At 48.0% G+C, this 24,000-nt stretch overlaps 1 protein-coding gene across 1 annotated transcript in view; it reads right to left on the bottom strand.

The window, feature by feature from the left end:
* The window catches only part of dnah5l (dynein, axonemal, heavy chain 5 like), a gene marked incomplete at both ends in the record, with an annotated part of 185,082 nt that overhangs the window by 97,257 nt on the left and 63,825 nt on the right, over nucleotides 1-24,000 (bottom strand). Inside the window, 14 exons of the mRNA XM_083661022.1 lie at nucleotides 3,042-3,099; nucleotides 3,237-3,371; nucleotides 3,759-3,953; nucleotides 4,787-4,974; nucleotides 8,049-8,156; nucleotides 8,415-8,485; nucleotides 14,369-14,541; nucleotides 16,643-16,789; nucleotides 17,482-17,697; nucleotides 18,855-18,983; nucleotides 19,605-19,760; nucleotides 20,471-20,581; nucleotides 22,923-23,076; nucleotides 23,675-23,874. Of these exons, the coding sequence (XP_083517148.1) occupies nucleotides 3,042-3,099; nucleotides 3,237-3,371; nucleotides 3,759-3,953; nucleotides 4,787-4,974; nucleotides 8,049-8,156; nucleotides 8,415-8,485; nucleotides 14,369-14,541; nucleotides 16,643-16,789; nucleotides 17,482-17,697; nucleotides 18,855-18,983; nucleotides 19,605-19,760; nucleotides 20,471-20,581; nucleotides 22,923-23,076; nucleotides 23,675-23,874 (2,041 nt within the window). The remainder of the gene's footprint in view (nucleotides 1-3,041; nucleotides 3,100-3,236; nucleotides 3,372-3,758; nucleotides 3,954-4,786; nucleotides 4,975-8,048; nucleotides 8,157-8,414; nucleotides 8,486-14,368; nucleotides 14,542-16,642; nucleotides 16,790-17,481; nucleotides 17,698-18,854; nucleotides 18,984-19,604; nucleotides 19,761-20,470; nucleotides 20,582-22,922; nucleotides 23,077-23,674; nucleotides 23,875-24,000) is intronic.

Here is a 24,000-nt window from a genome sequence, read left to right as displayed (position 1 = left end):
TACAGGAGGAGAGGAGAGGAGAGGAGAGCCTGCTTTATCCAGAACTACAGGAGGAGAGGAGAGGAGAGCCTGCTTTATCCAGAACTACAGGAGGAGAGGAGAGGATAGTCTGCTTTATCCAGAACTACAGGAGGAGAGGAGAGGAGAGCCTGCTTTATCCAGAACTACAGGAGGAGAGGAGAGGATAGTCTGCTTTATCCAGAACTACAGGAGGAGAGGAGAGGAGAGGATAGTCTGCTTTATCCAGAACTACAGGAGGAGAGGAGAGGATAGTCTGCTTTATCCAGAACTACAGGAGAAGAGGAGAGGAGAGCCTGCTTTATCCAGAACTACAGGAGGAGAGGATAGTCTGCTTTATCCAGAACTACAGGAGGAGAGGAGAGGAGAGGATATTCTGCTTTATCCAGAACTACAGGAGAAGAGGAGAGGAGAGCCTGCTTTATCCAGAACTACAGGAGGAGAGGAGAGGAGAGCCTGCTTTATCCAGAACTACAGGAGGAGAGGAGAGGATAGCCTGCTTTATCCAGAACTACAGGAGAGGAGAGGAGAGGAGAGCCTGCTTTATCCAGAACTACAGGAGGAGAGGAGAGGATAGCCTGCTTTATCCAGAACTACAGGAGAGGAGAGGAGAGGAGAGCCTGCTTTATCCAGAACTACAGGAGGAGAGGAGAGGAGAGGAGAGCCTGCTTTATCCAGAACTACAGGAGAAGAGGAGAGGATAGCCTGCTTTATCCAGAACTACAGGAGAAGAGGAGAGGATAGCCTGCTTTATCCAGAACTACAGGAGAAGAGGAGAGGAGAGCCTGCTTTATCCAGAACTACAGGAGGAGAGGAGAGGAGAGCCTGCTTTATCCAGAACTACAGGAGAAGAGGAGAGGATAGCCTGCTTTATCCAGAACTACAGGAGAAGAGAGGAGAGGATAGCCTGCTTTATCCAGAACTACAGGAGGAGAGGAGAGCCTGCTTTATCCAGAACTACAGGAGGAGAGGAGAGGATAGTCTGCTTTATCCAGAACTACAGGAGGAGAGGAGAGGAGAGCCTGCTTTATCCAGAACTACAGGAGGAGATGAGAGGATAGTCTGCTTTATCCAGAACTACAGGAGGAGAGGAGAGGAGAGCCTGCTTTATCCAGAACTACAGGAGAAGAGGAGAGGATAGCCTGCTTTATCCAGAACTACAGGAGAAGAGAGGAGAGGATAGCCTGCTTTATCCAGAACTACAGGAGGAGAGGAGAGCCTGCTTTATCCAGAACTACAGGAGGAGAGGAGAGGATAGTCTGCTTTATCCAGAACTACAGGAGGAGAGGAGAGGAGAGCCTGCTTTATCCAGAACTACAGGAGAAGAGGAGAGGATAGCCTGCTTTATCCAGAACTACAGGAGAAGAGAGGAGAGGATAGCCTGCTTTATCCAGAACTACAGGAGGAGAGGAGAGCCTGCTTTATCCAGAACTACAGGAGGAGAGGAGAGGAGAGGAGAGCCTGCTTTATCCAGAACTACAGGAGGAGAGGAGAGGAGAGCCTGCTTTATCCAGAACTACAGGAGGAGAGGAGAGGAGAGCCTGCTTTATCCAGAACTACAGGAGGAGAGGAGAGGAGAGCCTGCTTTATCCAGAACTACAGGAGGAGAGGAGAAGAGAGCCTGCTTTATCCAGAACTACAGGAGGAGAGGAGAGGAGAGGATATTCTGCTTTATCCAGAACTACAGGAGAAGAGGAGAGGAGAGCCTGCTTTATCCAGAACTACAGGAGGAGAGGAGAGGAGAGCCTACTTTATCCAGAACTACAGGAGAGGAGAGGAGAGGAGAGCCTGCTTTATCCAGAACTACAGGAGGAGAGGAGAGGAGAGGAGAGCCTGCTTTATCCAGAACTACAGGAGAAGAGGAGAGGATAGCCTGCTTTATCCAGAACTACAGGAGGAGAGGAGAGGAGAGCCTACTTTATCCAGAACTACAGGAGAGGAGAGGAGAGGAGAGCCTGCTTTATCCAGAACTACAGGAGGAGAGGAGAGGAGAGGAGAGCCTGCTTTATCCAGAACTACAGGAGAAGAGGAGAGGATAGCCTGCTTTATCCAGAACTACAGGAGGAGAGGAGAGGAGAGCCTGCTTTATCCAGAACTACAGGAGGAGAGGAGAGGAGAGCCTGCTTTATCCAGAACTACAGGAGGAGAGGAGAGGAGAGCCTGCTTTATCCAGAACTACAGGAGAAGAGGAGAGGATAGCCTGCTTTATCCAGAACTACAGGAGGAGAGGAGAGGAGAGCCTGCTTTATCCAGAACTACAGGAGGAGAGGAGAGGATAGCCTGCTTTATCCAGAACTACAGGAGGAGAGGAGAGCCTGCTTTATCCAGAACTACAGGAGGAGAGGAGAGGAGAGCCTGCTTTATCCAGAACTACAGGAGGAGAGGAGAGGAGAGCCTGCTTTATCCAGAACTACAGGAGGAGAGGAGAGGAGAGCCTGCTTTATCCAGAACTACAGGAGGAGAGGAGAGGAGAGCCTGCTTTATCCAGAACTACAGGAGGAGAGGAGAGGATAGTCTGCTTTATCCAGAACTACAGGAGGAGAGGAGAGGATAGCCTGCTTTATCCAGAACTACAGGAGGAGAGGAGAGGAGAGCCTGCTTTATCCAGAACTACAGGAGGAGAGGAGAGGAGAGCCTGCTTTATCCAGAACTACAGGAGAAGAGGAGAGGAGAGCCTGCTTTATCCAGAACTACAGGAGGAGAGGAGAGCTTTATCCAGAACTACAGGAGAAGAAGAGAGGACAGTCTGCTTTATCCAGAACTACAGGAGGAGAGGAGAGGACAGTCTGCTTTATCCAGAATGACAGGAGAGGTCATAATCAATAACTCTGCTTGATCAGTTTCACATCATTCTGTTGATCGATGGGATCTTATACTATAGAAACTCTGCACATGTGTATTTTGTAATTGATTCATCATTAAATGTGTTAACAGTGTTAGTTGTGAAAGTGTGTGTCAGTTTGATCTGGAGAGAGAGAGAGAGAGAGAGAGAGAGAGAGAGAGAGAGAGAGAGAAAGACCTACCAATACCAGGAAACAGATCATTGATCAGACTCATAAACAGAGGCTCATCCTCATCCACCTGAGAGACAGGGAGAGAGAGAGAAGGAGAAAGAAAGGTACATCATCCATAAGCCAAACACAGATAAACAGTTATTAGATACAATGCATCAATACACCCTCCCCCCCCCCCCCCCCCACCCCCCCACACACACACACCAGTTTGGACAGGTTCATGTCTCGGAGGACTCTCATCACCACGGTCTTCTCGGGCTCTGTGGGGTTAGACCTCTTCACAGCTCCCAGCGTGCGCAACACCGACAAGATGTTCCTCAGACCAAAGTCATAATGCACCTGAGATATCACACAAGATGTTCCTCAGACCAAAGTCATAATGCACCTGAGATATCACACATATCACATACTGTATGATCAACTTACAAACTGCGAAAAACGACATGCAGCAGCGATACTTGCTGCATGTCTGTATATGGATCATGGCATATGGTATATGGATCATTTGTCTGTCTGTGTGAGACCGCTGTGCTTGAAACAGGTGGAGGCTGAGGCTATGTCTTTCGAAAGTAAATAACATTCAGTAAAAAGCTGTCTGCGTTTCATTACTTTAATTTGAACGGTCCCAAAGTGATCACTATAAAAAGAGTCCATTTTATATAAGAATATGTTCTTTAAGCCTAGTGGACCTCACAGTACTGGCAGCAGTAGTAGCAGGGGTAGAACCTGTTTGGACAGCTGCTCCTCACACAGCTTGTACAGGGTGTAGAACTTCCTGCTGAGAACCTGGTTGTCACGGAAACCTGCACTGGCCAGTTTGACCCTCATGATGATGGCCCGGTCTGGAACCATCATGGCCACCGTGCGGAACTGGATCTTCAGGTTCTCCGGCAGCTCCTGACGGCCCGCGTAACCCGGGTTCTAGAGGAGCACAGGGGGGAAGACCCAGGAGTCCCTGGTCAGGCCTGGGGTAGTTCAATTCTAGAACTCTATTGTACATTATGTGGCAGTTCAGTTCTAGAATGTGCTGGTTATGTATATGAAAACTGAGTTCTAGAACTCTGTGGTTAATTCTTTGGCAATGTAATTCTAGAGTTAGCTCTACAGCAGTTTTGTTCCAGAACTCTGTTTAGTTCTAGAACTGTCGGGTCAGTTCTGTGGCAGTTTAGTTCTACAATGGCCTGGTTACGTATATATATATGGCAGTTTTAGAAATCATTGGCTATTTCGATCACAATTAATTTCTAGAACTCTCTGGTCAGTTATATGGCAGTTCAGTTCTATACAGCTCCAGTCAGTTGTGTAGCAATTTTGTTCTAGAGCTTTCTGGACAGGTCTACAGCAGTTTAGTTCTAGAACTCTCAACCCTTTGGGTGATTCATTGACAGATTTATTTCAAGAACTATTCATACGATAGTTTGTTTCTACAGCTCAGTTTCAATCTAAAACTTCCTGGTAAGTCATGTTTTTAATACCTTACAGCAATGAAAACAAGTAAAGTGGATGATTTGCCAACATCCATTTCCTTGGAAGACTGTCTATTAACGCTACATTATTGATATGAAATAATAACAAACTGTTTTGCTCCTCATTACTGGAGGTTTCACATGTTTTGGATGGTTAGTTCCTGAGCCTCTAACAGTAGATACAAGAAAAACTGTGCTGTGATTCAATAACACCAATAATATTGAATTCTGCCAGTGCCAGGCTACGCTCCTCAGGCAGGGCGTTTGATTGGCTCAGAGGACGGTTACCATGGTGAGGAAGATGCCAAACTCAGGGTCCATGTCTACCAGGTCTCCGTCAGTGAAGATAAAGTTCTTCTTCTTGTTCTTCTTACACTGTAGGACGATGTATATCTGCTGAGCGGCCACGGACAGAACCGGCAGCTCGATGCGGTTAAACTCGTCGAAGCAGCCCCAGGCTCCGGACTGGGCCAGACCTGCAGAGACAAGGTGTTAACATGAAGCAGCCCCAGGTTCCAGACTGGGCCAGACCTGCAGAGACAAGGTGTTAACATGAAGCAGCCCCAGGCTCCAGACTGGGCCAGACCTGCAGAGACAAGGTGTTAACATGAAGCAGCCCCAGGTTCCAGACTGGGCCAGACCTGCAGAGACAAGGTGTTAACAGAAGCAGCCCCAGGCTCCGGACTGGGCCAGACCTGCAGAGACAAGGTGTTAACATGAAGCAGCCCCAGGTTCCAGACTGGGCCAGACCTGCAGAGACAAGGTGTTAACATGAAGCAGCCCCAGGCTCCAGACTGGGCCAGACCTGCAGAGACAAGGTGTTAACATGAAGCAGCCCCAGGCTCCAGACTGGGCCAGACCTGCAGAGACAAGGTGTTAACATGAAGCAGCCCCAGGTTCCAGACTGGGCCAGACCTGCAGAGACAAGGTGTTAACATGAAGCAGCCCCAGGCTCTGGACTGGGCCAGACCTGCAGAGACAAGGTGTTAACATGAAGCAGCCCCAGGCTCTGGACTGGGCCAGACCTGCAGAGACAAGGTGTTAACATGAAGTAGCCCCAGGTTCCAGACTGGGCCAGACCTGCAGAGACAAGGTGTTAACATGAAGCAGCCCCAGGCTCTGGACTGGGCCAGACCTGCAGAGACAAGGTGTTAACATGAAGCAGCCCCAGGTTCCAGACTGAGCCAGACCTGCAGAGACAAGGTGTTAACATGAAGCAGCCCCAGGCTCTGGACTGGGCCAGACCTGCAGAGACAAGGTGTTAACATGAAGTAGCCCCAGGTTCCAGACTGAGCCAGACCTGCAGAGACAAGGTGTTAACATGAAGCAGCCCCAGGCTCTGGACTGGGCCAGACCTGCAGAGACAAGGTGTTAACATGAAGCAGCCCCAGGCTCCGGACTGGGCCAGACCTGCAGAGACAAGGTGTTAACATGAAGCAGCCCCAGGCTCCAGACTGGGCCAGACCTGCAGAGACAAGGTGTTAACATGAAGCAGCCCCAGGTTCCAGACTGGGCCAGACCTGCAGAGACAAGGTGTTAACATGAAGCAGCCCCAGGCTCCAGACTGGGCCAGACCTGCAGAGACAAGGTGTTAACATGAAGCAGCCCCAGGCTCCGGACTGGGCCAGACCTGCAGAGACAAGGTGTTAACATGAAGCAGCCCCAGGCTCTGGACTGGGCCAGACCTGCAGAGACAAGGTGTTAACATGAAGCAGCCCCAGGCTCTGGACTGGGCCAGACCTGCAGAGACAAGGTGTTAACAAGTGCCATTTTCAATGAGTGTGCCGGAGCTTTTTTAGCTGGAGGACCTGCTATTGTCGGGCTTTCACTCAGACATTTTCATCTGCTCTCTGCTGCTTTGGGATGTATGGAATCCATGAAACACAAGGCGGCTAACCAATAGTGAGTAGAGTAGTATGGGTCACTACCATACTGTAAATATCCTGAATAACAGGCCGCGCAGCTGCAAATGGCTGTGAAACACGTAATTTGGCAGGGCAAAAATCTCAACTGTGCACTTGCTACTGTGTGGTACCATGCCACTGGTTAATCCTTTGTCGCTTTGTGTGCCAGAGGTGGTACCTGGTAGGTTGCTGGTCTGGACAGACCAGGACCCGTCAACACTTTACCACTTTAACAGCCTTATTCCAGAATTGTAAAGTGGTAATCAACAAGATCCTTGTTTATTTATGTGGCATTTATGTCAATGTGCCAAAAAGAGTGATCGCTTGCCTTGTTACATCGCCCAAAAGCCGCCAGTCAAAATAGTGGTTGCACTAACGTTAAACTGTGGCATTCAAGTCATATCGGACTAGTTTTCAATTGATTTCTCCCCACAAAAGTTAGGCTATTATGTCTCGAATACACAGGCTAATGCATCACTATCACCCTCTTGCATTTGTGCATTTTCACAGACAGACAGGTCGGGAGGAAAATAAACCATTCAAGCCGTTTGCAGCACTTGAGGAAACCGTGAGTTTGCTCGTTTAATTCATTGATAAAAGCGGGTACTTATCACCCAATAGCCTCTAATGCAGTAGTAGGCTATCATCTCCTTGTCGCATTTTCAAACTGGCATGAGATGAGGGGGAAAGATGATTCAACTTTTACTTGTTAACTCACCAATTGGCTCTCTTCCAAATAATCCAGCCACGTAACTACGTCCATTCATGAAATGATTAAATAGCACGGGGACATTGGTGGTTTGTAAAGTGCCATTTAAACCACCCGCCCACTCACAGCATGTTCAGGATAATGAGCTGGAGCTGTTAAACAACAGCCGCTTTGCCAGTGATGCCCACCCTATACCAGAGGTTCAGATGGTCATGATCCACACCCTATACAAGAGATTCAGATGGTCATGATCCACACCCTATACCAGAGGTTCAGATGGTCATGATCCACACCCTATACCAGAGGCTCAGATGGTCATGATCCACACCCTATACCAGAGGTTCAGATGGTCATGATCCACACCCTATACAAGAGGCTCAGATGGTCATGATCCACACCCTATACCAGAGGCTCAGATGGTCATGATCCACCCTATACCAGAGGTTCAGATGGTCATGATCCACACTCTATACCAGAGGTTCAGATGGTCATGATCCACACCCTATACCAGAGGTTCAGATGGTCATGATCCACACCCTATACCAGAGGCTCAGATGGTCATGATCCACACCCTATACCAGAGGCTCAGATGGTCATGATCCACACCCTATACCAGAGGCTCAGATGGTCATGATCCACACCCTATACCAGAGGTTCAGATGGTCATGATCCACACCCTATACCAGAGGTTCAGATGGTCATGATCCACACCCTATACCAGAGGCTCAGATGGTCATGATCCACACTGACGGGAGTGCACACAGAGCGGATCATTGTTTCTAAACATGCAGGCCGACCGGCTAGCAGCTGGTAATAATCCAGATTTCACTGCATGCTTAGAAGGGACTTATGTGTAATTTAAATGTAACTGCTTTATGGCTATAGATTATGAAATAAAGCCAATATAACTTAAAATGTCTCTATATCACACACACACCTTTGTAGATGCGCCCCAGTCCTCTGTAGTCCATCTGGTCGGAACAGTTGAAGACCACCACATATTTCCCCAGACAGCGGCCCATGTCTTTAGTGGTCTCGGTCTTACCTGGCCACACACACACACACACACACACACACACACACACACACACACACACACACACACACACACACACACACACACACACACACACACAGTAGCTGTAATTCCTGTTGGTTGCCAGTAGAGGCCGATAAAAGTCAGAGATTGCCTGATTCCCCTTTAGAATCTAATTTCCTTGTTTTGAAAGGCAGAGGGAACAGGAAACAGCAGAGTCATGTGATGTTATGAGGAAGCAGAGGTCAGGCTGACAGGTAGGCCTACCTGTTCCCGCTGGACCGGCTGGAGCTCCGCCCATGCTCATGCCCAGGGCCTGGGCGAGAGTGATGTAACACCTGGACAGACAGGCGAGAAACAGCTGGTTAACAACAGACAGGTGAGAAACAGCTGGTTAACGACAGACAGGTAAGAAACAGCTGGTTAATGACAGACAGGCGAGAAACAGCTGGTTAACAACAGACAGGCGAGAAACAGCTGGTTAATGACAGACAGGCGAGAAACGGCTGGTTAACGACAGACAGGCGAGAAACAGCTGGTTAATGACAGACAGGCGAGAAACAGCTGGTTAACGACAGACAGGCGAGAAACAGCTGGTTAATGACAGACAGGCGAGAAACAGCTGGTTAACGACAGACAGGTGAGAAACAGCTGGTTAACGTCAGGCGAGAAACAGCTGGTTAATGACAGACAGGTAAGAAACAGCTGGTTAATGACAGACAGGTAAGAAACAGCTGGTTAACAACAGACAGGCGAGAAACAGCTGGTTAATGACAGACAGGCGAGAAACAGCTGGTTAATGACAGACAGGTAAGAAACAGCTGGTTAACGACAGACAGGTAAGAAACAGCTGGTTAACGACAGACAGGTAAGAAACAGCTGGTTAACAACAGACAGGCGAGAAACAGCTGGTTAACGACAGACAGGTAAGAAACAGCTGGTTAACAACAGACAGGCGAGAAACAGCTGGTTAACGACAGACAGGTAAGAAACAGCTGATTCATGACAGACAGGTGAGAAACAGCTGCTTAACGAGACCTGCTGCCACATTGATATTAAACAGTAACACCTGGACAGACAGGTGAGAAACAGCTGCTTAACCAGACCTGCTGACACATTGATATTAAACAGTAACACCTGGACAGACAGGTGAGAAACAGCTGCTTAACCAGACCTGCTGACACATTGATATTAAACAGTAACACCTGGACAGACAGGTGAGAAACAGCTGCTTAACCAGACCTGCTGACCCATTGATATTAAACCGTAACACCTGGACAGACAGGTGAGAAACAGCTGCTTAACCATACCTGCTGACACATTGATATTAAACAGCAACCAATGTTTGATTTGTTCGATAAGAAGATCAAATCAAATCAAAGGTGACATCACTGGGCTCTGTCTAGTATCTGTCAGCAGGGTAAAGACCAGTCCATCTGTGTACCTGTCTGTTTGTGCAGCCTGTCTGTTTGTGTACCTGTCTGTTTGTGTACCTGTCTGTTTGTGTACCTGTCTGTCTGTGTACCTGTCTGTTTGTGTACCTGTCTGTCTGTCTGTCTGTGTACCTGTCTGTCTGTGTACCTGTCTGTCTGTGTACCTGTCTGTTTGTGTACCTGTCTGTCTGTCTGTCTGTGTACCTGTCTGTCTGTGTACCTGTCTGTCTGTGTACCTGTCTGTTTGTGTACCTGTCTGTTTGTGTACCTGTCTGTTTGTGTACCTGTCTGTCTGTGTACCTGTCTGTTTGTGTACCTGTCTGTCTGTCTGTCTGTGTACCTGTCTGTCTGTGTACCTGTCTGTCTGTGTACCTGTCTGTTTGTGTACCTGTCTGTCTGTGTACCTGTCTGTTTGTGTACCTGTCTGTCTGTGTACCTGTCTGTTTGTGTACCTGTCTGTCTGTGTACCTGTCTGTCTGTGTACCTGTCTGTCTGTGTACCTGTCTGTTTGTGTACCTGTCTGTCTGTGTACCTGTCTGTCTGTGTACCTGTCTGTCTGTGTACCTGTCTGTTTGTGTACCTGTCTGTCTGTGTACCTGTCTGTTTGTGTACCTGTCTGTCTGTGTACCTGTCTGTCTGTGTACCTGTCTGTTTGTGTACCTGTCTGTTTGTGTACCTGTCTGTTTGTGTACCTGTCTGTTTGTGTACCTGTCTGTTTGTGTACCTGTCTGTCTGTGTACCTGTCTGTCTGTGTACCTGTCTGTCTGTGTACCTGTCTGTTTGTGTACCTGTCTGTCTGTGTACCTGTCTGTCTGTGTACCTGTCTGTCTGTGTACCTGTCTGTTTGTGTACCTGTCTGTCTGTGTACCTGTCTGTCTGTGTACCTGTCTGTCTGTGTACCTGTCTGTTTGTGTACCTGTCTGTTTGTGTACCTGTCTGTCTGTGTACCTGTCTGTTTGTGTACCTGTCTGTCTGTGTACCTGTCTGTTTGTGTACCTGTCTGTCTGTGTACCTGTCTGTCTGTGTACCTGTCTGTCTGTGTACCTGTCTGTTTGTGTACCTGTCTGTTTGTGTACCTGTCTGTTTGTGTACCTGTCTGTTTGTGTACCTGTCTGTCTGTGTACCTGTCTGTCTGTCTGTCTGTGTACCTGTCTGTCTGTGTACCTGTCTGTCTGTGTACCTGTCTGTCTGTCTGTCTGTGTACCTGTCTGTCTGTGTACCTGTCTGTCTGTGTACCTGTCTGTTTGTGTACCTGTCTGTCTGTGTACCTGTCTGTTTGTGTACCTGTCTGTCTGTGTACCTGTCTGTCTGTGTACCTGTCTGTTTGTGTACCTGTCTGTTTGTGTACCTGTCTGTTTGTGTACCTGTCTGTCTGTCTGTCTGTGTACCTGTCTGTCTGTGTACCTGTCTGTCTGTCTGTCTGTGTACCTGTCTGTCTGTGTACCTGTCTGTCTGTCTGTCTGTGTACCTGTCTGTCTGTGTACCTGTCTGTCTGTCTGTCTGTCTGTGTACCTGTCTGTTTGTGTACCTGTCTGTCTGTCTGTCTGTCTGTGTACCTGTCTGTTTGTGTACCTGTCTGTCTGTCTGTCTGTCTGTGTACCTGTCTGTTTGTGTACCTGTCTGTCTGTGTACCTGTCTGTCTGTGTACCTGTCTGTCTGTGTACCTGTCTGTCTGTGTACCTGTCTGTCTGTCTGTCTGTGTACCTGTCTGTCTGTGTACCTGTCTGTCTGTGTACCTGTCTGTTTGTGTACCTGTCTGTCTGTGTACCTGTCTGTTTGTGTACCTGTCTGTCTGTCTGTCTGTCTGTCTGTCTGTGTACCTGTCTGTCTGTCTGTGTACCTGTCTGTCTGTGTACCTGTCTGTCTGTGTACCTGTCTGTCTGTCTGTCTGTGTACCTGTCTGTCTGTGTACCTGTCTGTCTGTGTACCTGTCTGTTTGTGTACCTGTCTGTCTGTGTACCTGTCTGTTTGTGTACCTGTCTGTCTGTGTACCTGTCTGTCTGTGTACCTGTCTGTTTGTGTACCTGTCTGTCTGTGTACCTGTCTGTCTGTGTACCTGTCTGTTTGTGTACCTGTCTGTCTGTGTACCTGTCTGTTTGTGTACCTGTCTGTCTGTGTACCTGTCTGTCTGTGTACCTGTCTGTTTGTGTACCTGTCTGTTTGTGTACCTGTCTGTTTGTGTACCTGTCTGTCTGTCTGTCTGTGTACCTGTCTGTCTGTGTACCTGTCTGTCTGTCTGTCTGTGTACCTGTCTGTCTGTGTACCTGTCTGTCTGTCTGTCTGTGTACCTGTCTGTCTGTGTACCTGTCTGTTTGTGTACCTGTCTGTCTGTCTGTCTGTCTGTGTACCTGTCTGTTTGTGTACCTGTCTGTCTGTGTACCTGTCTGTTTGTGTACCTGTCTGTCTGTGTACCTGTCTGTCTGTGTACCTGTCTGTCTGTGTACCTGTCTGTTTGTGTACCTGTCTGTTTGTGTACCTGTCTGTTTGTGTACCTGTCTGTTTGTGTACCTGTCTGTCTGTGTACCTGTCTGTCTGTCTGTCTGTGTACCTGTCTGTCTGTGTACCTGTCTGTCTGTGTACCTGTCTGTCTGTCTGTCTGTGTACCTGTCTGTCTGTGTACCTGTCTGTCTGTGTACCTGTCTGTTTGTGTACCTGTCTGTCTGTGTACCTGTCTGTTTGTGTACCTGTCTGTCTGTGTACCTGTCTGTCTGTGTACCTGTCTGTTTGTGTACCTGTCTGTTTGTGTACCTGTCTGTTTGTGTACCTGTCTGTCTGTCTGTCTGTGTACCTGTCTGTCTGTGTACCTGTCTGTCTGTCTGTCTGTGTACCTGTCTGTCTGTGTACCTGTCTGTCTGTCTGTCTGTGTACCTGTCTGTCTGTGTACCTGTCTGTCTGTCTGTCTGTCTGTGTACCTGTCTGTTTGTGTACCTGTCTGTCTGTCTGTCTGTCTGTGTACCTGTCTGTTTGTGTACCTGTCTGTCTGTCTGTCTGTCTGTGTACCTGTCTGTTTGTGTACCTGTCTGTCTGTGTACCTGTCTGTCTGTGTACCTGTCTGTCTGTGTACCTGTCTGTCTGTGTACCTGTCTGTCTGTCTGTCTGTGTACCTGTCTGTCTGTGTACCTGTCTGTCTGTGTACCTGTCTGTTTGTGTACCTGTCTGTCTGTCTGTCTGTCTGTCTGTGTACCTGTCTGTCTGTCTGTCTGTGTACCTGTCTGTCTGTGTACCTGTCTGTCTGTGTACCTGTCTGTCTGTCTGTCTGTGTACCTGTCTGTCTGTGTACCTGTCTGTCTGTGTACCTGTCTGTTTGTGTACCTGTCTGTCTGTGTACCTGTCTGTTTGTGTACCTGTCTGTCTGTGTACCTGTCTGTCTGTGTACCTGTCTGTTTGTGTACCTGTCTGTTTGTGTACCTGTCTGTTTGTGTACCTGTCTGTCTGTCTGTCTGTGTACCTGTCTGTCTGTGTACCTGTCTGTCTGTCTGTCTGTGTACCTGTCTGTCTGTGTACCTGTCTGTCTGTCTGTCTGTGTACCTGTCTGTCTGTGTACCTGTCTGTCTGTCTGTCTGTCTGTGTACCTGTCTGTTTGTGTACCTGTCTGTCTGTCTGTCTGTCTGTGTACCTGTCTGTTTGTGTACCTGTCTGTCTGTCTGTCTGTCTGTGTACCTGTCTGTTTGTGTACCTGTCTGTCTGTGTACCTGTCTGTCTGTGTACCTGTCTGTCTGTGTACCTGTCTGTCTGTGTACCTGTCTGTCTGTCTGTCTGTGTACCTGTCTGTCTGTGTACCTGTCTGTCTGTGTACCTGTCTGTTTGTGTACCTGTCTGTCTGTGTACCTGTCTGTTTGTGTACCTGTCTGTCTGTCTGTCTGTCTGTCTGTCTGTGTACCTGTCTGTCTGTCTGTGTACCTGTCTGTCTGTGTACCTGTCTGTCTGTGTACCTGTCTGTCTGTCTGTCTGTGTACCTGTCTGTCTGTGTACCTGTCTGTCTGTGTACCTGTCTGTTTGTGTACCTGTCTGTCTGTGTACCTGTCTGTTTGTGTACCTGTCTGTCTGTGTACCTGTCTGTTTGTGTACCTGTCTGTTTGTGTACCTGTCTGTTTGTGTACCTGTCTGTCTGTCTGTCTGTGTACCTGTCTGTCTGTGTACCTGTCTGTCTGTCTGTCTGTGTACCTGTCTGTCTGTGTACCTGTCTGTCTGTCTGTCTGTCTGTGTACCTGTCTGTTTGTGTACCTGTCTGTCTGTGTACCTGTCTGTCTGTGTACCTGTCTGTCTGTGTACCTGTCTGTCTGTGTACCTGTCTGTCTGTCTGTCTGTGTACCTGTCTGTCTGTCTGTCTGTGTACCTGTCTGTCTGTCTGTGTACCTGTCTGTCTGTGTACCTGTCTGTCTGTGTACCTGTCTGTCTGTGTACCTGTCTGTCTGTCTGTCTGTGTACCTGTCTGTCTGTGTACCTGTCTGTCTGTGTACCTGTCTGTCTGTGTACCTGTCTGTTTGTGTACCTGTCTGTCTGTCTGTCTGTCTGTCTGTGTACCTGTCTGTCTGTGTACCTGTCTGTCTGTGTACCTGTCTGTCTGTGTACCTGTCTGTCTGTGTACCTGTCTGTCTGTGTACCTGTCTGTCTGTCTGTCTGTGTACCTGTCTGTCTGTGTACCTGTCTGTCTGTCTGTCTGTGTACCTGTCTGTCTGTGTACCTGTCTGTCTGTCTGTGTACTTGTCTGTCTGTGTACCTGTCTGTCTGTGTACCTGTCTGTCTGTCTGTGTACCTGTCTGTCTGTGTACCTGTCTGTCTGTGTACCTGTCTGTGAGCGGAGTGATGACCAGTCGATCTGTGCAGCCCAGGTATTCGTTGCAGTAGCTGAACTCCACGTCAGTGATCTGGATGAAGCAGCGATCGGTCTCCTCAGAGAAGTAAAACCTCGACTGCTTCTGCCACTCGAAGTCTGTGGGGGAGCGCACGTTCAGATGCACCTGAGGAGGAGAGCAGGACGAGAGGTGGAGGAGGAGGAGGAGGAGAAGATTATAGAAGTTATAAAGTATTTCAACTGAGAAGAAGAAGGAGGAAGAAGAAGAAGTACAAGAAGATCATGAAAGTTATGAAGTGCTTCACAAACAGTAGAGGAGTAAACTGGGGAGGAAAAAACAAAAACACAAGTGGTAATAATCGGGGCCCAAGCAGATTGCAAAAGCTTGAAAAATTGTACATTTTTAGAGCAGAAGACCATGTAGCCAATTACAAGCATTTCACATTTGTGGTGCCTCCTAGTGGCAGAATATCCCAAGACTGTGGAGCGACGTGCACCAAGTTTGGTTAAAATCGCGTAACTTTTTTGCATTTGTAGCACCCAGAGGGGGCCAGATTAGATCATGTGAAATTACCGGGGGGCCAACTGCTTCTCACATCATATGGGTTATCAAAATCAAAATCAAAATCACATACAATACAATTGTAAGTATTTTGTTTACCATCTGAAAACACTAGTTCTGCCTGTGTTGTTCCTACTTGGCGCTTGTCTACAAACTGTATGATAGTGCTGTCATTGTTAGGTGAACAGAAAATGTTTTAATTGAACTTGCTTGATTAACCAATACTGTGTGGAGGGCCACATAAGATCGGTCATCTGGCCCCTGGGCCGGACTTTGGACATTCCTGCACTAAAGGTAGAGCTGAAAATGCTGTGCTTGGATGTGTTTAAGCAGCACTTCTCAATATTAAATTTTTTGGTGGGATTTGATCAATGGTATGAGTTAACTTATGGCCAATTTAGTGTCAGTGAGTGTTTCGTTAAACGTTTCAAAACGTATCATTTCAAAACTGATTGATGTGTCGAAATGTCCTTGATCACTTTAGATCAGGGGTTGCCAACCTTTTTTTGCTTGTGACCTCACATTGATGTCACAAAAATCTATGGACCCCAGACGCGGAAACACCACCCAATTATAGTAGCAAACGCCGCCCTATTGTAGACTGTTTTACCTTGACAACAAGACCATTCTAAATTGATCCCAGCACTACTTCCTGTTGCAGTGTTTGTTAATACAATCATTGACAAACAGGAAATAAACTTGAGTCCAAACTGTTCCTTAGCAACATAATTCCAGTTAAACGTCTATAGTAGTAAGATTGTAATTGCTCAAGTGACATCACTAGTGCCATCATCACTGTGATGACACGACTGCAACTCACTTGCCAATTTTGGTGAGTTTGGTCTTTTGGTTTTTGCTGCACAAAAACGTTTAGTGGAGAAAGAAAGAAAGAAAGAAAGAAAATTACAACAAGTACGAGTACTGTTTTTGTAGGCCAATCCAGAAGTTAACATCTTCTGAAGTCAATGGGATTTTTGCATGGGGATTTTGGCTAGATGCCTGAAATAAGGTCTGTGGTTAACAAGTGTACAAGTAGATTCCCTGCCTACCAACACGAGGGTCGCAGGTTCGCGCCCCCGTGTTACCTCCGGCTTGCTCGGGCGTCCATACAGGCATGATTGGCCGTGTCTGTGGGTGGGAAGCCGGATTAGGGGTATGTGTCCTGGTTGCTGCACTAGTGTCTCCTCAGGTCGGTCAGGGCGCCTGTTCGGGGCGGAAGGGAACTGGTGGGAATAGCGTGATCCGCCCACATGCTACGTCCTGCCGGTGAAGCTCCCCGCTCTCAGGTAGAAAGCGGCTGGCAAATGTGCATGTGTCAGAGGAAGCATGGTGCTAGTCTACGGCTCTCCCCAGATCGGCAGAGGGTGGAGCAGCAACCGGGGACGCAGGGGGGAAAATTGGCCAAGTACAATTGGGGAGAAAATGGGGGGAAATCAGAAAAAAGTTACAATAAAAAAAAAAGTGTACAACAATGAAACTGCGACCTTTGTGTTCAGCAAGATAATCCTCACAAATGAGCCCCACTTTGATGATTCTTGAAGCATAATGTGATCACCAAAATTGTGACTTTCAGAATACGCAATGTTTCAAAAATCATAAAAATTTCATAAACCTTTGTTAACCACAGAGCTTATTTCAGGCATCTAACCAAAATCTCCAGACAAAAATTTCATTATCTTCCAGAATCCCCCCCGCCTCCACGCACCAGCTGGTCAAAGATGTCTCTCTGGTGGACGTGGATGGTGATGAGTGTCTCGTACTGCGTCCTCTCGTTCCTGCTCAGCTCTCTGGTCGTCTGGTCGATCAGCTCGTTCAGCAGATCCAGGAACTTCTGATTGGTCGTCTGCATGATCTGCCCGGCCAATCAGAGACAAGGCGGGAGGGGTGTGAGAGAGAAGAAGCCAGTGGTTAGAGGCGACTTTCTATGAACACAGCAGCAGGGTGATATTAGCCCTTTATTCAGCTCCACTGCAGAGGGCACAAGGCCTTAATTGATATATTATATATTTATTTCTAATTGCCTGTTTGATAAGTATTTGCTCATATTTTAGTACAAAACCTCCTTGTTTTCTGATTTGCTTGGTTGATCTGATCTGCTTTGTAGCTATTTTTGTTTGTTTGTTTGCTGTTACTGGAATGCATTACCGATAATTACGGTAGCCTAATCGATGAGTTTGTGTTTGTGTTTGTGTGTGTGTTGTGGCAAATTCAGTCACTGACACTTGCACGGGTCCCATGGTACTTATAGCTACTGCCATCTTGTGGAACTTGTACGTTACTACAAACTACAGTTAGATTATAACAGGTAGAACAGATAACAGGCAGGAGGAGTTTAGCAGTATAAATCGTTGTTTTTTCCTTTGTTTATTCCCTGGCTTGTACTTAAGGCCGGGTCGTTATTTGTTCACATCGACCACGCCCCCCAGCCATTGTTTGCAGTTGTTGGATAATGTTTGGTTGGTGTACCATGGGCTTTAGACAAGACTTGTGTGTGTGTGTGTGTGTGTGTGCGTGTGTGCATGCGTGCGTGTGTGTGTGTCGTGCCTTCTTGTCTTGCTTGCTGAGGACCAGGGCCTCCTCTGCCTCTCTGGTCCAGATCATCTGGAGGCCCAGCAGGCCCACCTGGGCGGGGAACACGGCCTGGAACTCCAGCAGCTGGAGGTCCGGCTGGCAGACGGCCAGGAAGGCCCGGCGGATGACGGCGTGCAGCGTCTGACGCACGCCCGCCAAGAGCTGCACCAGCCACGCCTCCACGTTCCCCTGAGACACCACACACTAGGGTTCAGTTGACACTAGTGGCTATTTGTTCATTTAGTCTTAGTCTTAATTTAGTCCTGTGTCAAATGTCCTTGTTAGTTTTTTATCATATTTAGTCACCCTCACCCTCACTTTGTAAAGTGGAACACTTTCTCTCGTGTTTTTAAATTAAATTAAATTAATTAAAAGATTTAAAAAAAGGAGAGGAGAGTTTAAAACAACTTTCACCGTCAGGGTGGCGGCTTCATGCAGTGCTGTGGCGTTGCTATGATGACCAGTTGTGGGGGGTGGTTGTGCACATGGCGCAGGGGGGGGGGAAATACACCAGGTACTAGTATACTATACTACAGTATACTACACTATAACTAGGGGTGCACCGATCACGTTTTTTGCCACCGATCACCGATCGCCTATGGGAAATATCTGCCCGACCGATCACCGATTAACGATCACCGATCACCGATATATAAACTCCTCAAAGAAAGTTTGGAAACGTTATTTTAGGTCGATTATTTCTCCCCTTTAATAATACCAATTTGCATTGTATTTTATATCGTTGGAAAGCCTGATTAGTGATAGGGCTTTTTTTTATAAAAAAATAAAATAATAATTATATAAAAAAAATTGCCGATCGCCGATCGCATAGTTGAGGTCAAAATCGCCAATCGATCGGTGCACCCCTAATAGTACAGAAGCGTCATGCCCATTGTAACTGAGGGGGCAATTGCTAGAACTAGATGAGACTAATGGAAGAGAAAACATTTCTACCTTCTGAAAAGGCAAATACCAGCCAAAATAAACATTGTGTTACATTGCTTTGAAATGTGTGGTCTCCCTTTTTTGTCAAGTCCATTGAGCCTGGGCAGTGGCAATGTACTTAGTCTGGTGATTATGGATCTTTCCCTTATGGTTACACCTGCTCAGTCTGTTAATTTAAAATTAGATATTCCTCTAAATCTGGCTTCTAACCCCCCAAATTTCTTTTGCCGCCGCACTTCGTGCGCCGCCAAAAATTTGGGCGGCGCCAGAGTTCGCCCCTCTCAGATTGTTGGCTTGCATGACGCCCCTGGTATAGTATACGGTTCCATGCAGTTGAAATGCACCATTGGTGTGTGCATTTGTGTGTTTGTGTGTGTGTGTGTGTGTGTGTGTGTGTGTACCTGTGCCATAATGGGCTGGTTCAGATCGACGGTCTCTCCCTCTTGAGACTGGAAACTGACAATCTGGTCGTAGATTTTCTCACTGAACACAACTCTGTTAACATTGTCAAACAGACTGAGAAGATGAGCCTGAGAGAGAGGGAGTGAGAGAGAGAGAGAGAGAGAGAGAGGGGGAGAGAGAGAGAGAGAGAGAGAGAGGGAGAGAGAGAGAGAGAGAGAGAGAGAGGGAGAGGGAGAGGGAGAGGGAGAGGGAGAGAGAGAGAGAGAGAGAGGGAGAGAGAGAGAGAGAGAGAGAGAGGGAGAGATTTAGCCCTTGGCAGCCCTGAGTGTATGGCCCTGTTCAGTCCTGGTATTAACATGTGTCTTGGGTGATCCGACAGCTGTAAGTTCAGGTGTGAACGCACCCAAGATGTATTAAGGACGCATTGAGATCTGATCACTCAGACCACATTCGGAGATGATCCAGGCAACATCCTTGTGTGTCTGAATGCACATTGAAGGACCACCTACTCAACTGACGTCCTCTGCGAGTCTGCGTAAGCAGAAAACAAACAGCTCTGGAACACCGTACTTAATTGTAATATCCCGTAGAATAAACATAAACTGAGGAGACAATTTATACTATTGATCTATAGACCTTTACTGAAATGTATGTATGATTGTGTATGTCTGTGTGTCACCGGTATTTTGTGCGTGTGTGTGTGTGTGTGTGTGTGTGTGTGTGTGTGCATGTGCGTGTGTGTGTCACACCTGTATAGTGTGCGAGTCGGAGGCCTGGCCCAGTATCTCCAGCAGTGCGGGGTCAGACACGAAGAAGAAGCGAGGGAAGACCAGCCTCTTCTTCTCCAGGTACCCAGACAAAGACTTCTGACACACCTCCAACTGCTCCAGGAGGTGAGGGAGCAACTGACCAGAGGGGAGGAGAGGAGAGGTGAGGAGGAGAGAGGAGAGGCACAGAGGAGAGAGGAGGAGAGAAGGAGAGAGGAGAAGAGGAGAGAGGAGAGGAGGAGAGAAGGAGAGAGGAGAGAAGGAGAGAGGAGAAGAGGACAGGAAGAGACAGGGTGGCGCGGGCGTAAACATTTACCTTCGTGTTCCAGCATGTTCTAAGTCTGCATTTGAATCGTAACTCATAATTGACCTTAAAGGAAAACTTCACCTAAAAACAATGCTGGTTTATTTTGCACATGATCTCACACACATACCGGAAAACTGTAAACAGTTTGACAATGATGTCATTCATGCACAAATGACATCACTGGTCCACAACTTAACTCAAATCCACTCAATAACTGTCAAACTAAAGAATGTCTGCAAAAGTCTTTAGAGTTACAGTGAAGTTCTCCTTTAACCAAGTTGTTTTCGTTGCCTAACCAGAAGTGATTTGATTTGCATAGAGTTTCAAATTAACAGAAATGCGGTAAGTTTTAAAATGAACCGACATTTTCAAATTTACTTTGGGAACACTCGTGTGATTGGAGATGTTGAGATTCGACATATCGGTGGTTTTGTAGAAATGTACATGCCAACATTTTATTCTGGATACTGGGTTCATCAAAAAAGCAAGAAGGAAAACAATGTTTCTAGTCCAGATATGTTTCCTCATAATGTGTTGGCACCTGGCTGAGTGTGTCGTCTCCCACGCAGCACTGCACCACTGCTGGCACCTCGTGCGCTCGCTGCATGATCCTCTGCCACGACTTGTCGATGTTCTGGAAGCGCTTGGCTTCCTGGATGGAGACACAGACTCAGGGTGAGAGGGGACGAGTTTGGTCTCCTGGAGGGAGACAGACTCAGGGTGAGAGGGGACGAGTTTGGCCTCCTGGAGGGAGACAGACTCAGGGTGAGATGGGACGAGTTAGGGCCTGTGTCCACCTAGTGTCTTTTCATCAGCTCCGGCGTCTATTTTCAGTTGTTTCCAATGGGGGGAGAGCGTATGCGGGCGCACACGGACATCTAGAGAAAGTGCGCAGCGCCCAGCGTCTATTTTCAGAGCGCTCCAGCGTTTTTGTGCGCCCGACTCCCAGCGCTTCCAGCTGAAAATATTTTAACTTTTCAGAAAGACGCTGGTGTCGGGTGCTCCTTTTCTGGCAACTAATCATATGGAGAAACTATCGCAACAGAGACAGAAAGGCTCAATTGTGGGAGCAGATTGGCCAGACACTTAATATTTCTGGTGAGTGTTGAGCTAAATCACTGTATGTGTGTCGTTTGCTAATGTTAGCTGTCAGCTATCAAGCTACTACCGCACTGAACTAACATTAGTTTCAGACTGCTTCCTTGTTATATTGTGCGCTGAGATCAGCGCTTCCCAGCGTACTTCCAGCGTTTAACGGTCGGGAAAAGACGCTAGGTGGACACAGGCCCTTAACTCATTGAGTGCCAAGGACGTCGATCGACGTCAAAGTAAATAGTGACGTAGAGTGCCAAGGACGTCGATCGACGTCAAATGCGTTTTTTGACGGTGGGACGTGGATCAAAGCCTCCTGCATCTCCTGTACAAATATTGTAGCTATTGAAGGTGTATAACCTATTTTACGGACTCATTAGGTGGCGACAGTGCTCTCCAGATTAGAGAAAGGTCCGGAAAACAGCAGGAAAAATCCCCGTGATCAAAGAGAAACCGCTCATGCTGCAGTCAGAGCCATATAGATGGCTCTGGCTGCAGCTGACGTTGGCTGCGAACAGCAGTCAATCCACTCCCACAACTGAGCCTCTCTGTCTCTGCTGTATAGTTTCTCCACACGATTAGCCGCCAGAAAGGCAGCACCCGACGCCGAAGGGCCAAACCTTTCCCTGCAGTCCAGTTTGGCATTTCCGTGTCGCGCTGGGAGCCGGCGCACAAAAACGGAGCGCTCCGAAAATAGACTGGGTGTGCGTGAGGCTGTGTGTTAGTGTGGGGAGGAGTTTGCAGCTGAGGGGGGGAGAGGGGGGTGGGGCACGCAGGGCACCACACAACTACACCACATCACTACATCAGAAAATATTAGCTTCAGACTCAGTGAATGTGCTTGAAATGCTGCATTTCACAAAAGGCGGAATATCTCAGCTTCTAATTTGAAACGTGTCTTTTTGCTCAAAACAGCCTATCTTCTCCGGCTCATAACTAAAGAACGGAAAATGGTATCAATAAACTTTTTTTTGCAGATGATAGAAGAGAGTCTCATCGTTCTTTGTGCGTGTTCGATGTTTACATAGTAATATCACACAATATTCTGTGGGCCTCGAGATATCACTGAAAACGCTCTGAAACTCTGGCACTGGGAGCGTCCGTTCTCCAAAAGTGGCTGGCACTCAATGAGTTAAAGGGGATGTCTTCGTGGCTCAGCAGCATTATCAGAGTGGAGAGTTGAGGAATAAATGTGTCAATTAAGTAACAAGGGATGATTAGGTGGTCATGATTGAAGGAAGGCCTGTGTGGGAATTTAGCCAGGACACCAGGGTTACACCCCCCAGGGCACCGGGGTTACACCCCCCAGGGCACCGGGGTTACACCCCTCAGGGCACCGGGGTTACACCCCTCAGGGCACCGGGGTTACACCCCCCAGGGCACCGGGGTTACACCCCTCAGGGCACCGGGGTTACACCCCCCAGGGCACCAGGGTTACACCCCTCAGGGCACTGGGGTTACACCCCTCAGGACACCAGGGTTACACCCCCAGGACACCAGGGTTACACCCCCAGGACACCAGGGTTACACCCCTACTCTTGCTAAGAGTGCCGATGGGATGTTTATTGACCACAGAGAGTCAGGACCTCGGTTTAACGTCTCACCCAAAGGGCGGTGCTCACTCACGGGACAGAGTCCATTATTCACACAAGACGAGAGGGAAGAGCACCTCCTACTGGTCCTCCAACACCACTTCCACCACCTGCTTAGAGTAGCTTCCCCAGGAAAGCCAGTAATGTAATGCAGGAACCTCTCGTGCAACAATATCTCGTTCTCTCTCGTGCACCTCAACAGTCCTTCAACATCTCTTGACCTGAGGAAGCTGATTGGCTGACCCGAGGCCGCTGATTGGCTGACCCGAGGCAGCTGATTGGCTGACCCGAGGCAGCTGATTGGCTGACCTGAGGCAGCTGCTTGGCGATGTCTCCGCCCACGAACACGGCCTCCAGGTAGATCCACAGGTTCTGCACCGACAGCCACTTCTCCATCACCTCGCTGCTGCCAGACAGCTTCTGCACCCACTGCTGGATGGACGGCTTGAACGGAGTGTTGTACCTAGAGAGGAGGAGAGGCCGTGTGCTTGTAAGCGGATAAAACACAATCAAATGATATAAGGTTGCTCAAGACGTCCATTTTCAATGTTTTGTCGGTTGGTTTTCAACACAGAGTTGGGATGAGGAGGACTTGACAGTGTGTATGATCGTCCATGACTGAATTTTGTTTTCCGATTGGTGTTGCTTTGTTGACTACCTCTCTTGGGTTGCATTTGGTTTCATTGTTTTGTGTGCGTTCTGAATGTTTTTCCGGTTGTGAAAGTCCTGTCTGTCTTCTGCCATGCCCTGATTATTTGAAGATCTACTACATGTTGTAGGTGGAGTGTCTAATAAAGGCTTGTTAAAACTCAACGTTTTAAAAAGCTCTCTCTGTGTTTACAAAGTATCTCCAGTTTGTTTCGGTACGGAGGATAACGGGGGGGACAGCGCCATTTCCGGGTGCGTAGGTTTGTTGGCGGCTATTCTCGCCGCCATTCAAGAAACTATTTTTGATGGAAGTTCCCAGACGATTGGTATGTGGAGATCTCCGCTTGCCTGGGAGCCGAGACGATTACGTTGTGGTTCTTTTCTTAAGTCCTCCTCCCCTCCCTGCTCTCTACCTGTTGCCCATCAGTGAAGCGAGCACCATCAGGCTGTCATCCATCATGGTGATTTTCTCCGCTGTGTCGGCTCCTTTCAGCAGCAGTTCTCCTCTCGACCTGAAGGTGGCAAAGCTGAGCATCTGGCTGCTCCACTCTGACACCACATCTCTCAGCTTTGCCTCAATGTCCCGCTCCTTCACCGCACTGACACACACATCCTGACGCACACGCACACACACACACACACACACACACACACACACACACACACACACACACACACACACACACACAAACACAATTGCATGCAAAACATCAAACCATCTGCACACTAGGGCATTCAC

This window comes from Poromitra crassiceps, assembly GCF_964638095.1.
Source record: "Poromitra crassiceps genome assembly, chromosome: 2".
NCBI classification, from domain to species: Eukaryota; Metazoa; Chordata; class Actinopteri; order Beryciformes; family Melamphaidae; genus Poromitra; species Poromitra crassiceps.
This window is presented reverse-complemented; position numbering and strand designations above follow the sequence as displayed.